The sequence below is a fragment of the Neopsephotus bourkii genome, unplaced genomic scaffold, assembly GCF_033783945.1.
Source record: "Neopsephotus bourkii isolate Nb327-2 ecotype Australia unplaced genomic scaffold, CSIRO-AGI_Nbou_v1 NB_357, whole genome shotgun sequence".
NCBI lineage: Eukaryota > Metazoa > Chordata > Aves > Psittaciformes > Psittacidae > Neopsephotus > Neopsephotus bourkii.
The window spans coordinates 196,039-213,521 of record NW_026900863.1 but is presented as its reverse complement, the minus strand read 5'-3'; the positions used below and the strand labels follow the sequence as shown (position 1 = coordinate 213,521).

Genomic DNA, 17,483 nt, shown 5'->3' with positions numbered 1-17,483 from the left:
GGTGAATTCAACACAGCAACTTTGATGTTGGCGCATCAGTGGGCAGCCTGATGCTGTAGGCAGAGGGTTGCTGTTGTTGGATACTGATTGCTGAGCTCCGCTTTTGGCTTTGGCAGCAGGAGCTTCATCTCTAACTCACATGGACAGGTGTTCCTCTTGGTCCTAATGGTAACTTCCTCTTCTGAGAAAGGGTTGCTCTTATTGCCACTGCCGGCCTCACGTCTGCTTCTAGCTGCCTTATGGGTCAGGGTGGAGGCTGCTGGTACAGATACATCAGAGGCTACGATGCATGAGGTCTGCTGACAATTACACAGCATCAGTTTCTAAGTGAGGCGCTTAATTTCCCAAACAGTAATAACCCACTGCATCCCTAAAAAGTGATGAATGGTGGAAGATGTATTTGCACAGCCTGTGCCAAGTCAAGCTGAGGTTGCAGCCTGATTTGCGTGTGTAACTCTAGTGACTCCCTGGAGCAGGACTTTAATGGTTCCCTGGAAGCTCTTCTTGCTCTCTTTAGCCCAAAACCCCCTCTGAATGTTCAATTACATTAACCCTTTGCAAATGGCTCAGCAAACACCTCAGAGTGGTGAGAGAGACCAGCAACTGTTAAACATCTGCACAAACAGGAAGGCAAGGAGCCAATGGGGGGAGATGGTGGGAGGTGATGGACGTATCCCCATGCTGGAGCTGCTGGAGATGGGCCCTATGGGTGCTGCCTCCCTGGCTGCCCAGCCACGCTGGCTGCTCACCTGTACCCTGGGTTCTGGTGCTGCCAATTATCCCTTGTCTCCAGTTCCCAGGGCTGGTGTGGTGAGTGGTGATCCCAGTTTGTACTGGGCCACTGGGCAGAATAGGGCAATGCAGAGATGCTGCCATGCTGTCTGGGATGACACATCTCTGGCAGTGTTCAAGGCCAGGCTGGAAGGGGCTTGGAGCAACCTGCTCTAGTGGAAGGTGTCCCTGCCCATGGCAGGGGATTAGAAATGGATGAGCTTTAAGGTCCCTTCCCACTCAAACCATTCTGTGATACAGCTATAGTATTCATCAGCCTTCTGCTTGTCTCAGGAGTAAGTAGTCACAGGCTTGCAGCCTGAGTGTAGACTGGTTTGTTTAGGTACTACCCCCCGAAGGTCATCATGAAGCTTTGTTAATTAATAAGCAGAAGTTTTGCCAGAGCCCTGAGTGGCAGGTGATGTATCAGTAAAACATGTAATTGGAAACAGGGAAAACAGCAAAGCTGTATGTTATCCTATTGCAACAGCTCCTATAGGTGGTCTCCAGTATGCTTTGGTGGTGGATCAGGAATATGACAGTTTCTTGTTAACGATCTAAATCAAAAATTAAGCACGCGTAGAGAAGCAAAGGTGTCCTTCTGTTTTAACTGCCTGTAATCTGTTTCTAAGAGCTGGGTACCAAAATATCCCTTTGATTCTCAAAGGTAATTATACCTCTTAATTAGCTGGAGGGAAAAAAAAAACCCACCAGCCTGAGATTTTGCTATATAAATTATAATTAACCCCTTGGCACTGGAAGTTGAGATTTCCTGCCCCCGAGCACAAATGCAAAACGCATTAGCAGCACTTAACGTCAGGCACTCTCGCCCACCGCAGCCGCAGCCGAGGGGTCAGCTTGCTACCCCATAAATACTGCCGTGCTCCCGAGTCCGGGAGGAAAATGGCAGGGAAGCCGTGGAAAGCCGAGGGGAAGCGCTCAATGCGCCGTTCGGGGATATTTGACCTGCTTTTTTGTCAGAGCTGCGAATGCCCCAGCAGGAAGGACAACACAGAAGAATAAAACCCCAGCCCTCGGTGAGGAGATGGGAGCAAGGAGAGGGACGCTTCCCGGCGGGCGGCTTTGTTGCCGGCATGGCTGGTTGCCTCGCCAGGAGAATGGCTCTCAGCTCTCCCGCCTCACACACCTCCAGCGAAAATAATTGTCTGGTGCCAGACACACTTGGCTGTGCCTGTTGTGTGCAGAGCGCCGGCCACCCACTGCTGGCATTCACCAGCATCCTGCTTTTTTGTCTTCTTTTCATCCGGGCCTGCTGGGGGATGAGCTTTAACTCTTCACACTGGAGGTGGACCTGCGGTGGGACACCGGGGAGCTGGAGGCTGGCCTGAGCCTGCCTGTGCACAGGATCTCTGCTCACTTCACCTCCTCAGTGGAGGGCCAGGCCTGGTGGGTACCAGGATTTAGGGAAAGCCATCTGCTTCCCCAACCAGGAGCTTGCACAGAAGCTCCTTAGTTTAAGTTAGCAGGTTCCTTTGCTCCTTTGGAGCCCAGATGAAGAAGTGAGTCTCTTACGTGGTGCATCAGTGCCAAAGTGGCTGCAGCTCTGTGCTGGGCTCTTGCACATAAGGTGGTGTTTTCTAAAGGCTGTTTCTTGCCCCATGGGTTGTGTGGTGTGTCCTCAGGCTCCTTCATGTGATGACAGGTGTCATGGGCAGTGGCAGCAGTGGCTCACTGAGCTGAGGTGGTGGCAGCAGGTGTGGGGTAACTTGGCCACAGGCAAGGACACCTTCCACTAAAGCAGGATGCTCCAAGCCCCATCCAACCTGGTCTTGAACACTGCCAGGGATGGGGCAGCCACAGCTTCTCTGGATACCCTGTGCCGGTGTCCTGGTGGGAGGAGAGATGTGCTCACCGATGTGGGGTAGCAAATGCTGGAAAGAGGGCTTGTGCCTTGGGTCTTATCCTTTGTGTGCCTGGAGGTTTCTATAGTGAATGACATGCTGGTTACAGAGATGTCTGAAGAGCCCTCCAAGATGAACATGCTCTGTTCATGTTGGGACAGTTATAGGCTGGACACCAGCAGCAGCGTCACCTGCAAGCATGGCACTCACTGTCGCAAGGGACTGTTCCCTCTGCAGGTCCCCAGCGCCACCCCCTCTGGTATGGGGAGAGGAGAGGAGGATGCTCCAGTGCAGGGAGGAGAGAAAAGGGCTGAAAAACCTGGGCTGAAAACATAGATCTGAGTCTGAGCTTTATAGGTGGCCTGGGTCTCTACGTAAACTAAAACTGGGATAAGTAACAATAATACAGCTCAAATTTTACATTGCTAATGCTGATTCTTTAAATCCAGAATACCCCCAAATAATACCCCAAAATTAGAGATACTGCCTTTTTTCTTTGCTGCTCTTGGTTATAACACCACAGATGTGGACTGCCTTAGTACTGTACTTGATTTACTTTTTATATAAAAATCTAACATGGGATCTCCTTTTCTTAATCCAAACACTTATGGTTTGAATGCAGGATTTTATTTGAGATTTTTAAAGTGCCTTTATTAAAACATAAAACTAATTTTACAGTTCTGAGAGGTCTTATTGAGGTACCCAGTGCCAGATGCTTTTTTTCCCAAATGACACTAGTAAAAAAAAAAAAAAGCCCCAAACATTTAAAACTTCTCATGCAATTAAAATGCAGTAAAAAGCAAGTAAATAATCTTACCAATGGGGGGTAATAGTTTAAGAAAAACCCTGTGATTAATGTGTTTCCAAAAATAAATATATGGAACCAAAGGTGCTAAGGGAAAGTTAATGGGGTATCTGACTTTTTTTTTTGTTATTTCTGTTGCTGCTGCTCTGAGAATAGTTGGAAGAATTGTGCTGTGTCTGCTAGGGAGAGACCTTTTCAAACGGACACTGAAACAAGGTGCTTTGCAGTTTGCTCCAGATGATGCTTGTCCCCACACAAGCTCAGTTCTTGTCCACCTCTTTCAAGCCATGCGCCAAAATAGCCATATTCTTACTTTAGAATGGCAATTTTCTCTATTTCATTTAAGAATATGTCAAATATCTTTGAAATTCTGTTTGCATCCATTTGCAAGAACAAACTCCGGTTAGAATCTTAAAATATAGAGGAATTTTCCCCATGTGCCAGAATGCTCTTTTCTGGTAGGTTGTGCTGCTGCCTCTCCTCCTCTGGGTTCCAGAGCCACAAACATCCCATTGAAAATACTGGAGCATCCTGCAACTTTATTTTCAGCATATTATGTTAGTTACTGGAAGAAGGTAAAGTTGCAGTGAGCCCCTCCCTTATATTCCTGTCCATAAAATTAATTTTCATAATTTCAGCTCTTAATGGCACAGAGTAAGAAACCTTCTTGGTGGAACTTAACATCTTTGTATATAAGGAATGGCTGATAATCTAAATTCAAGTAGCACTGCATATGCTTTACGCATTTCTCCTGATTAGCCCTGTTTTGGAGCACTCACAAATACAACAATGAATCTGGATGGGACTAATTTTTGGAGCATATGAAACCATCATGGTGTTGGCTTACAGGAGAGATGTATGTGTTTGGGACTTCTTGATAAGTGGATATGGTGGTGGTAACATCACACCTACTTTATTGCTCAGGATGAGTAGCCAACCTCTGGGCTGCCCAAGAGAGGTGGGTGAGTGCTTCAGAGTAAGTGTGGTCTGTCCTGTGCTTCTGGGGTCAAACGAAGTGGCTTTGGAGAAGCGAGAGTACGTGGGGCTCCCATAGTTGTCATTCTCTGCTTATTGTTATTTTTGTGTGCATCACTATTTTCATTGGGTTCAACTGAGACTGGGAACACGAGAGTCAAAATAACTTGAGCAGGGTTTGTTCTTGTGGTAATCCTAACCCTCCACGGGACAAGGGAAGGTTCACTTTATTTCCAGACCCAAGAGAGTCCAGTGCTTTGGACGCGTTTCAGCTGGGCGCTCAGGGCCAGGTCCTGAAGTCCTTGTCTGTTGGGCTTGACTGTGTCAGTAGCAGTTTATTCAAATGAGAATGATCAAAGACATGAGGGTTTGGCCCTTTATTTTTCATTTTAGGTGCTTTTTCAAGCATAACAGAGCTTCTGAACTTTTTCTGAGGCTCATCCTTCACTAATTCCAGACTCAGAGCCTGGCAGCTTGTCAAGCAGTTTTCCTGCCTCTGTAGAAATGCTGTCCACTTGAGCTGTGTTTGGAGGCTGCAAGACACCCTGGTGAGATAGAGGAATTTCTGTGCTAACGTTTTAAACGTCTCTCTTTCCAGGCCTACTTAGTCGTTGCGAATTTGCAGGTGGCAAAGTTCAGGGCAGAAGTTGTTCACTTCTGCTCCCTGCCCGGGGTTTTTTAAAGCACACAACCTATCACCTCCAGTTTTACTGAATCTTGTCTAAATAAGCTTATTCACCATCATGGAAGCAACTGCCAAAATATTTTGTGTCTCTCATGGTGAATTATGTATAAAACATCTGCAAGAGGCCAAGTCTGTTTCCCCACTGCTTAATCCTGTTTTCTTAGATCTACAAATGGGTGCAAATGGCTTCGTGTCAGAATGACAGTATTTTACGCTCATTTTTCACATGGGTAAATGATGACTGGCCACTGGGTAGTGTAGGCTTGGGCTGGTAATATGGTACAGATAATGTCCACTTTGTCCTCAGATATGTTTTATTTTTCATAGAATCACAGATGCAGGGATTTATTAAGCTTGTTTTTAGGTTGGGCAAAATCTCTAGGACCTACCTTGGTATTTATTCTGATCTTACATCAGCTGAACTGTCAAACAATTTTTATATGCACGGACTGATAAAAGACGTCAAATTAGCAGATTTTCATATAAGCTTCTCCCAGGATGTGGTGAGTAGAGTTAGTTTATAGGGACTGTCTGGAAGCTTTGCATCCTTTAGGAACCTGGGCAGTCCTCTCCAGGTTTCCTGTAGCCCCTTTAGGCACTGGAGCTGCTCTAAGGTCTCCCCTTCAGGAGCTTTCTCTTCTCCAGGCTGACCCAGCCCAGCTCTCTCAGCCTGGCTCCAGAGCAGAGCTGCTCCAGCCCTGGCAGCATCTCCGTGGCCTCCTCTGGACTCTCTCCAACAGCTCCATGTCCCTCTTGTGCTGCTGCCCCAGAGCTGGATCAGGACTGCAGGGGGGGGTCTCCCCGGAGCCCAGCAGAGGGGCAGGATCCCCTCCCTTGACTGCTGCTCACGCTCTGGGGTTGCAGCCCAGCACACGGAGGGGGGCGGTTCTGGGCTCAAGCGCACACTGAAGCTGGGTCATGGGGAGCTTTTCATCAACCAGCACACGAAGTCCTTCTCCTCAGGGTGTAACGATTTGACACATTTAAATAGCAGAGGCTTTGCTAGAATGCAAGTGATATTTTATTACTCTAATATCCTGGTCTGTGCACTCTACTGGGTTAACTGCTGCAGCAGCGTGTCATGCTTGCACATCTGTCCTGGGCTGGGTGCTCAGGCTGGCGTGGTTGGCACTAGTGTGGAGATTTCTGCATGTCTTGGCCTCGTGTCATGCAGACGTGCCCAGTGGGCACTGTGGGGATAGCTCAGCATCCTGGCAGTGGGACAGGACGTCTTCTTGGTGTTCAATGGTGTTTTGCAGATGGGAGAGCCTGAAAGCATCTCCCAGAGACTGAAGCTCTTATTGGTAGTGCTGTGTGGGTGAAACCCAGAGAGGGGTGCTCCTCAGAGGGGAACAGTAGCCCTTGTTTCTCTGTTAAAAGTGCTGTGATCCTGCACTTGTCTCCATCACATCAATGGATGTGCTCCATGGGGTGATTGCAAGTAGTCAGGGCAGGAAGATAGCCCCGAACAGGGCTGGGGAGGAGGGGAGCTTACGACTGTGTCCAAAGCTGTGTTCCCAGCATGTCCAGCCGTGCAGCTGGTGGCAGAGGCGGGACGCTGAAGCCAAGTAGGGTCTTTATCAGCACTCGAGACTTCCGATGTGTGTGAAGTTCTTTGTGTGAAAGTATTTGCAGGATCAGGTTGCTGCAGTGTAAGTGCCTTTGAGGTCTTTGCTGCATTATAGATTTTCTTCTGATGTCTCCCATGCAAATATTTAACCTGTCTGGTTCCTGAGAGCTACTAAGACTGTTACATGGGTGGCAGGTTGTCTTTGCAGTCATTCTTTTGTTCACACAGAGCCCTTGGTCCTGTTCCCCTTCCCAGCCCAAAATCTGGCAAGAAGTACAGTGGGACTTGGCACTTGGTGTATATTGAAGTGTTGATGCTCTGAGGGGCTCATGCACTCTAGATGATGCCTTTTCCCTCACTGCATCAGCTGACTGAGCAAAATATATGATGTTTAATGGAAAATCTCATTTAGGGAAACAGCAGTCTGGGGTAAGACTGGGTGTGCTGCTCCCTGTGCTGTCCCCCTGCTCCAGCACCTGGTTGTTCCCTTGCTTGTGCAAAGTGGTGCCTTAAAAAAGCAAATATCTGGAGCCTAGATCTTGGAGCTGCTCTCACTCCTCCTCCCCTCGACCATCCCTTTTAATAATTTGACATACATATCCTATGCTCGCTGAAGACAGACTGGATGAGCTAATTGCAGTGGTATGTGGGTCAGAGCTCTGCCCTCCTGAGCACCAGCCTTATTGACTTTGGTGGTTACTCCTGATTTGCACCTGAATAATTGAGAAGGCGATTGGGTTGTATGAGTTATAACTGTTTAAAATGATACAGTTTGGAGGAATATACAAGTATGCAAACAGAGCTGGAGGATGCAGCCTACATTCCCTCACTTGTTCGTAGCCTGTGGGCTTTATTAGACCCTCCAGACTTTACCTAATTTTGGAGTTATTCCCTTGTCATTACATCAGGAATGGGAAGTGGAGACAGGGTCATTCTCTCATATGTTGTCATCACATAAGGGTCTCACATGATTTTGGTAGGGGGTAGGCTGTGTTTGCACAGGTTTCAACTATTTTAAGAACCCTTGGCCATGCTGGGGTTCAGTCTTACCAGAGAGTAAACTTTACTCTTCCATCAGGTACAGTATATGCTGGGAGCTATGGAAATGTGCTTGTCTGGGTTCATAGCACCACAGTAACTGAACTGGAAAGCCTCTGTCCATCACAGCTCCCAGCCTTGGGGTATCTGTACATCCTCTTTCTTCATTAATTGGAAATGGTTTTAAGTGCTGAGAGTGGCTTCCACAACTTTATAATTTCATCAGACAAAGGCAACAAAATCTTGGTCTTCTCTAAGCACCTTTGACCCAGGAAATCTGTGTTCTCTGGCCTGCTGCAACATGCCAGTGGGCAGCATAAGCAGCGGCACTTTATTTCTGTCTGTGGTTCATTTTGTGGGATTTTTACCTGCAAAAGAAGTTAAAAAAAAAAGTGAATGGTGAATAGACTGAAAGTATCCAGTCCTTCTGCACCTTCCCTGTTTTCCCTTTTATCTCTTCATTTGTCTGAAACTGGCTGGTGCTAAGGATTCTGTGATAGGTACATGTAAACCTTACTCGTCTTAGGTGCCCTCTTTCTCTTTTCTTTGCCTGTGCCTTTCTGGCTCCTGTCCTCCCACTCCCAGGATATATTTGAAAGATAATTTGGCAAGTTTTCTGCCACCTTCACATATCTCCCTGACTTCATGTTTTCTTAGCTGGAAGATAGCTTTTCAACATATATATGTAATCCTTTTCACCTAGACTTGTGAGGAATTCCAGTCTCTTCCAGTGGGAGTTTTCAGGAAGGTTTAGGTTAAATGGGCCAATAAGGCAAAAGCATGTAGCAGAAGATCTCACCCTTTAAAGACATCTTTTCTCTTTTGCTCTTTCTTTCCCCCGTTGGAAAATATATCAGAATATCTAGCTGTCAAAGAATTTAAACAATAATACGTGATCTGAAGGCTGGAGTGCAGGGCTGTTGAAAATAAAGATTGTAATCTCTCTGATGTATCCAGGGACTCATGGAGCTGGGAGGCAGGTGTCTGGAGCAGCAGACTGCTGTGGGGACACTGCCCTGGCTTGATGGGACCTATTTTACCTGAGTCTCAATGGAAATTCCCTTTGATTTTCCCTAATGCTTTAGTTGTGGCTGTAGAATATCGTAGAGACCAGACATCAAGCCAAGTTTATGTGAACTTAACTCCTTTTAGTGGTGACTGAGCTTTTCCCCCATCATGAGTGAGTGCGGTGGGAGACCTCAGCCACCCCTTCTGCTGGGGCAACCTCCATTCCCCAGGACCTCCTGTGGCAGTGTTCAGGGCTGGGGTTCATCCCTGCTGTTCTTATCTGACTAGATGTGCTGCCTGAAGTCTGGCTCCTGAGGGCATTTAGGGAGATGCCTGTTGTAAAAAGGAGAAATCAGCTGTAAGAGATGACTTAGGCTGGAAGCCAACTGAGTTATGAACCTGACCCTAAAGCCACACTGATCTATCTTGTAGGAAAGAAGGTCAAGGATCCCTAGAAATAAGAACACATTCCCAGCATCTTTAGACTCAGATTTTTCAGAAGCGGGTACCTACGGGTGCCCTTAGCCTGTAGTTTAGCAACCAGGGTCACAGCGGGGAGCAGACAGTGTCAGCAACCTCCTTCCTCTGCTTCCCACTCTTAGGCATTGGGTGCAGGATGACTCCTGGGGCTCGCAAGCCCCCCTCAGGGTGCTGGGGGATGTGTTTACTGGGGTGGATGTCACACTGAATGCTGACCCATCCACTCCTGCTTGGTCCATGCTGTGCAGGAGGGATCTCAGCACTGGTGTAACCTCTGCAGCTCACAGGAAAGGTAACTTCCATTTAGTTTTAAATTATGACATTATTTTTATTAGCTCTTTAACCTTTATTTAAATTATTTATTTAAAAACAAGGGGGAGGGAGGTATCATATTTTAATTAGTAGTGGTGCCAAAGGAGACCTAGATTGATTATTTGAAATCACTCCATCCAGATGGTTTTAATTTTCACAGCAGGGAACCGGCATCTTTTTAAGGTGATATTTTTCAAATTAAAATCAGCTTGGATATTACTCACACTGGCTGCAGAGGGAGGGGGTTTGCCCATTTGAGCGCAGGCTGCCATGGGGACCTGTCTTGGAGAGATGCTGGGTGCCAACTGTCCATCACAGCTCAAGATCTCACTTTGGAGTGTTTTATCTATGTTAGCTCCTGCTTGGGCTGGCCACAACTGGTATCTAATGTGCAGCATTATGCTTGGCAGCTTTAATCACAGCACTGAGACTGGAATGGACAAGGAATGCCTTGCAGCCTAATGGGGAGCTTGCTGTGTCTTCTTCTTGCTTGTGCAAGCTGTGGAGCCCTCACTCGATCCCTTTGGTGGGTGGCCCTGGGTGCATTTGCTGCCTGGCTGGATTCAACCCTGTAGATCTGTGGGTGACTCCTTGGTGGTTCTTGGGCCAGTCTCTGGGACCTTTTCCTCTGTGTGCAGGCTGCTGCTCTCCCCTGTGAGACTGATCATTAGTCCTTTGCTTCCATGTGGGGAAGACCTTTCACAGTCACCTCTTTAAAGGTTGTCAAGGCCAGGTTGGAGACGGCTTGGAGCAGCCTGCTCTAGTGGAAGGTGTCCCTGCCTATGGCAGGGGTTTGGAGCTGGATGAGCTTTGAGGTCCCTGCCAAACCAAATCAATCTAGGATGCTATACCTTTGGCTGTTCCCTTGTCTATTAATGCTGTGTTGCATCTGAGCAGCCTCACAGGACTTCTTGGAGCAGTCAGCATTCACCAAGTTATATGCCAATATTGGTCAGTCTCTCCTTGAAGACCTATCTTTGAGCTTGTGCCATCATTCCCCCTCCTGGCTTGGCTTACCTTGATATCCTTAAAATGATGGGATATTTCTGGTTCAGATGGCTCTTCCTTACTTAAGTGGCTCCTGGTTCAGTTCCCCCTTGACAGGTGTGGAGAGAAAAGCCTGCAGCACCCAGTTGTCACCTGCAAGCTGCTTTCCGTCACAGACACCCCAAAACCATGGTGCAATTCTGAAAGACTTAGATAAATTTCCATATTTATGCTTGATTGCAAGTAATATTCTGCTGTAATAAAGGCGTTATCCCATCTGCTGTCAGAAACAAGCTTTAAATATGTCCCCCTTGACTACGGGTTTAACAAATACATCTAAATAAATGTAAGTAGCTACTAACTGGAAAACCCTGAACTTGCATATATGACTGAGCTGCAAAGGGAAAACTCTGTTTGGGGCCCTTGTGAATTAAAGGTTTGTGATATTTGCACTGCTGCAGAAGCCAGAAGCTGACCTTACAAGTGGGAAAAATATTAATGTGTTTAAATGAAACAAACTCCTATTTCTATCCCCATGGTAAATCCTTACAGTGAACGTATTTGCTCTTAGAGAGTTTTGAAGTTTGAAATATGAATGCCAAAAAGAATGTGACTTTTTGCAGCACAGATCAAACATTCTCCAGAGTTTGGCAAAGGCTGCGTTTCTACGGTACAGCTCAGGTCTTACAAGCGTGAGTATTTCCAGAGCAGGACCGTGGATTTGCACTTGCTGACACTCACACATTCTTGCATTGTGTTTCGACCATGTCTCCTTTCTCCCCCTCCATATCGGAGGTAGATCTGAACCAAAATGTCCAGTCTGCTTATTCCTTCCTCTCCAGGGAAATTCCGGGAATCCGAACCTTGAGCATGACTGGAATGTGTGTTTAGATCAGAGGTGGAATAAAACACTGAATTTGGCCATGTCTAGGCTTTTGAGATGATGATGGCATGGTGCATACACATCTGGGTGGCAGCTTGGCACCTCTGAAAATACAGTTGTGTCAGGGCAGGTAGTTTATGATGATGCAGCAGAGATCTGTCCTCTACCATGGCTCATGGCAGTGCTGCAAACCAGCTCTGGCCTCAATAACCATGTGAGGCACTATGAGATTGTCCATGTTTCTCCTAGCTAGAGAAGGAGTCATGGACCTGGACTGCCAGAAGGCAGTTGGTGACCTCTGGGGAGCGTGGCTAGACACACAGAGGATGTCTGCAGGGCAGGTCTTCATCAGACAGAACAGGAAGCACCAAATTTCTCCCCCGCTAGCTGTAGTGGTGACCTTCAGGAGATCACTGTGATGTTTTGAGCCACAGGCGTGTGGCTGGACCACTTCTGTGCAGTGTTTGAGGGCTGCTGGCTGTGGGGAAAGGGGTTTTATTCTTGTCATGCTAACCTCTTTTCTTCATGAGGATAAAATCCATGTTGTTACCCTCTGAAAACCCTCCTGTAGTGTGAAGGGGAACGCTAGCAATGAGCTTTGTGTTGCTGATGGGAAAGTGGGGTTGGTGTAGATAGATGGAGCACATGTGTATGTGCATGCTCTGTGCTAAACTGGCATTAAACCCAGAGCATCCATACAGGGGTCAGTGGAGACATGCTGTGTCTGCACCTCTGCCAGAGCCTGGAGCTCAGCCCTGGGTGGTTCCTTGGGCTGGTCACTTGCAGAGCATCCTAGTGTGGTGTGGTTCAAGTGGAGGTAATGGGACAATGTGCTGATGAGCTTTGCATGCTCTGGCTTAATTGGACCACATTGGTAAATGCTTTTCTTTCTCTTCTTCCTTTACAAGCCCAGCTTCTAGTGGAAACAGACACTTTTGGCAGTCAAGTCCGGATCAAAGGGAAGGAGACAGACTTCTACCTTTGCATGAATAGGAAAGGCAAGCTAGTGGGGAAGGTAAGTGTTTCCTATTAATTCATTTGTAACATGAGTGTACCTTTAGCAGCCTCCTCAAGGCTGTAATGATGTGTCCGAGCTTTGCCTGTCAGCCTCAAATGAGAAGCAGGACAGAGGGGATGTGGGGTTTGCGAGGCAGTCCGTGCTCTTCCCCAGCCCCCCTCTATAATAGTTTGCTCTGCAGCCAGCCCTGGGATTCCCTGATGATGCTTTGGGTACGGATGGGTTTGTGCTTTGCCATTGTGCTGATGTGAGATGTCATCTTGGCATCCCACTGTCATGGCTGCCTCCACGATAACTTCATTACTTGAACCTTCTTTGGAGGGGAATTCAAAAGAAAAGGACAAGCAGAGGGCTGTGTGGGGAGGTCAGCACCAGGGAGGTAGGCACATAAGGCTCCTTCCAGTGGTGAGCCAAGAGATGTTGTGGCAGGGCTCTTGCAGGAATCAAAACATCACACTGGGGCTGGGCCTTGCGGTTCTAGCGTTACAGGAACATTTTATTACTTTGGATCCCTGCACCATGGAAGCATGCAACAAATTACAGCTATTCACCCACCTAGCTGAACTCCTTTGCTGAAGTCATACTTTTTTGTCTATTAACTTGTTTTTGTAACTTAGGCAGTTCTTCTTTATTGCTGGCAAACCTAGGAGCTTGCTAACCAGGCAGGAGCTTGCTCAAAGCTAAACTATCACTAGAACGTACATGTAAAATAGAAGATCTCAAAGGCCCCTCTCCTCCACTGCCTGCACTTTACACCCCAGGAATTAATAGATAATCTGGCATCTCTGGGGCTGAGTTTTGTTTTGAGTCAATGCAGTTAAAGCCTCGCTCCCCAGCAGAAACCAGAAACCAGGTTGCTCTGATGAAGCAGTATTTACTTTTGCGGTCCTGAGAGTGACACCTGCGGAACAAGTGCCTTCCCCTCCTGTCCCTGTGTGTGGTGTGGATGCTCCTAACCCCAGATCTCTCACAGCAGCCCTGGCTGAGGCATCCAGCTCCTGAACACTGTGGAGCTGCTTGGCAAAGCAGGCAGCATCCAGGATACTGCTTCAGATTGGTAGGGACTTGGGAATTGATGCTGCAGGAGGGCTGGGATGAAGCAGTCAGTTCTCTCTGCTTCCTGCACTTCTGTGGTGCAATGAGACACTGTTGTTTGATCTTGGACAGGGAAATTTGGTGTTTAACCGGATTTAGCCCTCTCAGGACACATGTGGGTGCTTTTAAAGATTTCACTGAACACAAACCTTGCCTTTGATTTTGATTTCTTTTTGTGCTTTAATTTTCCACCCTTTAAATGTGATAATGGAGTTTTGCCCTGAAGCATTATAAGGATAATTTTGTTAATGTGTATGAGGTACTGATACCACAGTAATGGAGACCTTAGAAGCATTCAAACTAGACATGGTAAAATGAGCATGAAATCTTACCTTTTTCTTCAATTGACTTTAGCCCAGGATGGATCAGCAGTGGTGCACAGTGCAACCCACATCCTTTTCTGGTCTAATCCAAGTGTCTAGGAGCATCTTGGCAAAGTCAGAGGCTGTTTTCCAAAACATATAGTGTATTTTGGCAAGATTCATCCCTTGATTGGGCCCACTGGGCACCAAGGCAGGACAGTTCTTTAGCTTGTCACCTTTCGTGCAGCATCATGATGCTGTGGTTAGTTTTCTTGGTGTGCTTTTCATAAGGTTAAGCTGGCAAATGGGTTGTTGTTAAAAACATAACTAAATTTGTTCTTGTCAGTATGAGCCTTCCCACCCCAAACTGCTGACAAGTTCACAAACCAGACGACCTGAGCAGGAGGGGGTACAGCGCATGGCGTTTGGAAGGAAAATGTTCCAGATGCGTTGTCCGTATTAACAGCTTCTCATGAGCAAAAAGAGAGCATAATAGCATGGCTTCTTGATACCAAGGAGTGTGGTTTTAATTAGTATCATAGTTTCAGCTCTTTTTGTGGCAAGAGTCTGAGGGAATGCTTTTTAGCTCGAATGCTCGAAACATCTAGTAAACCCCAAGGAAAACGTTAGATAAAAGTTATGCCTGGGCTTATAAAAATATTTAAGTTCAGTCTCGGGGTGAAGGGGAATGAGACCCATAAACTGATTGTTTCATGGTCACCGTGGTATGTTCATTTGGCAAGAGAGGAGCCATGGGACCAACCCGGGTCTTTTTCTCTGCTCATTTCCTATTGCCTTACACTGCACAATCCCTAACAATACCAGCATATGCCATCTGGCTTTGTTCTCCTCCTCAGTCAGCAGTTTTGGACAACCCCCTCACCCCCCACTTGAAAACCTGCTTTGAATTTAGTCCTTTTTGTTTCCCATAATCACCTACAAAGTGTACTGCAGGCTGGAGCAGGTTGTTGCTCTCGGCTGGAGTGGGTGATGAATGCAAGAGCTGCAGAGATGGGGCTTGCTCCCCACTTCAGAGCCGGTTGTGCTGCAAGCAAACAGACTAACCCACAGGGCTAAGAAGAGCAGCCTTGTGTCTTTTCATTCATTTATCAGCAATTGCACCCATGATAGCGTTTCTGAGCAGGAACCATCTGATGGAGCTTTCTCAGGAGGCCCAAACCTGGTGTTTTCTCCCTTGCTTAGTTGCTGCTGCATGTGTGTGTTTATGGCCAATGTTGACCAAAAGAGTTGTTGTGGGTTTCTAACCCAAATAACGTTTCTAACTTTATTTATTGTCATAGCACGCCACTGCGAGGTCACTGATGCTCTATGTGCTGCTTGTGAAAACTGGAGACAGGGCAAGCGTACAGGGAGTGACTTTTCTGTTAAACATGACCAGCACCAGGAGAAAACAAATGTGATTGTGTTTCTTCATTGATTCTTGGTGTTACGTTGAAGAAGGACCAAGAAACATTTTATGTTTTTTTCCTTCTGACCATATGCATATATATGTGTGTGTGTGTGTGTATATATATATATATGTGTGTGTGTATATATGTATATATATATTGCCTGTGGGTTTCTGGTACCTTTATGTAGAAATTGTAGGTCCTGAGTTTTCTGATTTTGCTGAAGTTTTTTGTGGACCACTGAAATTTATCATAGCGTCATAGAATAGTTTGGGTTGGAAGAGACCTTTAAATATGATGTAGTTGAATCCCTCTGCAATGAGCAGGGGCACCTTCCATTAGATCAGGTTGCTCAAAGCCCCTTTGAACTTGGGCTTGAGTGTTTCCAGGGATGGGGCATCTATGACTATTCTGGGCAACCTGAACACCTTCATTTCACCACCCTCGTTGTAAAAAATTTCTTCCTTATGTCTAGTCTAAATCTCTTTTAGTTTGAAACCACCACCCCTTGTTCTATCACAGTGGGCTCTGCTAAAAAGTTTACTTCCATCTTTCTTGGAAGCCCCCTTTTGGTGCTGAAAGGTTGATCTAAGGTCTCCCCAGAGACTTCTCCATTCTTTATGGTGGAGTTGTATTACAAGGGGAGAGACTAAAATATGAAAACTCAGAACAGAAATGTTAGGTGCTTTACTTGAAAACCTTTACAATTATTATTCCTGTGTATTTATCTCAGGCTTCTTACAAATATGGGGGAGAAGGGGACTGAGAGGTTCAGCTCCTCTTCCACAGAGAGAAGCAATGTGACTTGTCCACTTGTGACAAGGCACAACATGACTGGTCACCTGGAACTCAAGAACTCTGGATATTTGCAATAATTCAGTGTTATGGGCGAAGAGGAGCTGAGGATCTCTTTGGAGGAGCTGTGAGTTTCTAGCTGTGGTTCTCCTGGGGAGTCCTGTGTTTTTTTCTCTGCCTCAGCTTCTCTTATCTTATGCATTGAGATAAGGATGTCAATAAAGTGAGGACTTCGTGTTTGTAGAAGGCTGTCAAAGATAAGTCTTTGAAGTCTCTGGAGCAAGGAACAGCAGCCCTAAGTGTGAGCAAGTGACTCTTTATGAGATCGGCCACCTCTAACTGTTCTTGCTGAGCCTGTCCTTACAGCAAATCCATGCTCTCCAGAGCTTCGGGATGCTATAGAGGTTTCCCTGTCCCAGGCCCCTGATCAGGAGAGCATTTGCAAGTGGTCAGAGATATCTCTGAGGCTTAAATGGATCTGTTGGCCCCATTACAGGGTGATCAAAGCTCCTCCCTTTCCCAGTTCTGGGGCTGGTGGCTGAGACATGGTGATCAGAGCATCTCCTACTCCCAGGCACTGTCACCAGGGAATTCTTATGGTTCTGTACCAGCCACCCATGGGATCACACAGTCTGGTCGACACTAGGAGACTATAAAGGGAGAGAGTAGGCCTGTTCTTCTGGACTGGCCAAGGGGCAGAGGAGAGTGGACCCTGGCTTTGTCCAGAGCTACGAAGTGGGAGGAAAGGCTGCTTATTGCAGACTGTGGCAAGGGAGACATCGAGTTTGAGAGCAAGATATATAAGTAGGGAATGCCAGTAATGACTGGAAGGAATCCAGGAGATTTGAGAAGAATGGGGAAAAAGCGAAGCACGTCTTTGATCCAGAAGTTTCTTCCAAAGATGCTCCGAGTAATCCCACTAATGTTCTTCCATGACATTATGTAGATTAAGTCTTTTCTAGGTTCAGCAGCAATATTGTTCCCTGTTGGTTTCATTTTGAGAGTAGCTCTGTTAGTGCATTAAGTCACTCCTTGAAGTCTTCTAAGGAAGGAGATGCAGGTGGCGGGTGCTGGAGCTGTCTCCTTGGGGTGGGATGGGACTCAGTATGCAGATGGCGTTGGTAGAGCGTGGTGACTGTCAGTTGTGTGCTGTGCTCCTATGTGATGCTGCTCCATGTATTATGGCTGTAATCTTGATGTGAGCCTATAGGAAGCTCCCACACCACTGTAAATGGGGTGAGTCCTCCTGAGATAGGATGTGGCTAAGGAGAAGATTCCAGAAATAGGGGCAGAGTTAGAAAAGTGATAGACACGATGGGGTCTATCACAGGTATCGTCCCTGCCAGCTCTACAGAAGGTGAGAGCAGTAAAGTCGTATCCCAAGAAGTCCCAGTTCATTACCTCAGTTCAGCTCTTTCTATGGATTCAGGCCTGAGAGTGCACAATACTATAAAATGGGTGATTTTCCACCAAATCCACATGCTGGCT

General features: G+C 46.7%; 1 protein-coding gene across 1 annotated transcript in view; it reads left to right on the top strand.

Annotated features, from left to right (window-relative positions):
* FGF18 (fibroblast growth factor 18) overlaps positions 1–17,483 on the top strand; it is a 71,188-nt gene that overhangs the window by 40,314 nt on the left and 13,391 nt on the right. Inside the window, exon 4 of the mRNA XM_061348399.1 lies at positions 12,285–12,391. Coding sequence (XP_061204383.1) covers positions 12,285–12,391 — 107 coding nt within the window. The remainder of the gene's footprint in view (positions 1–12,284; positions 12,392–17,483) is intronic.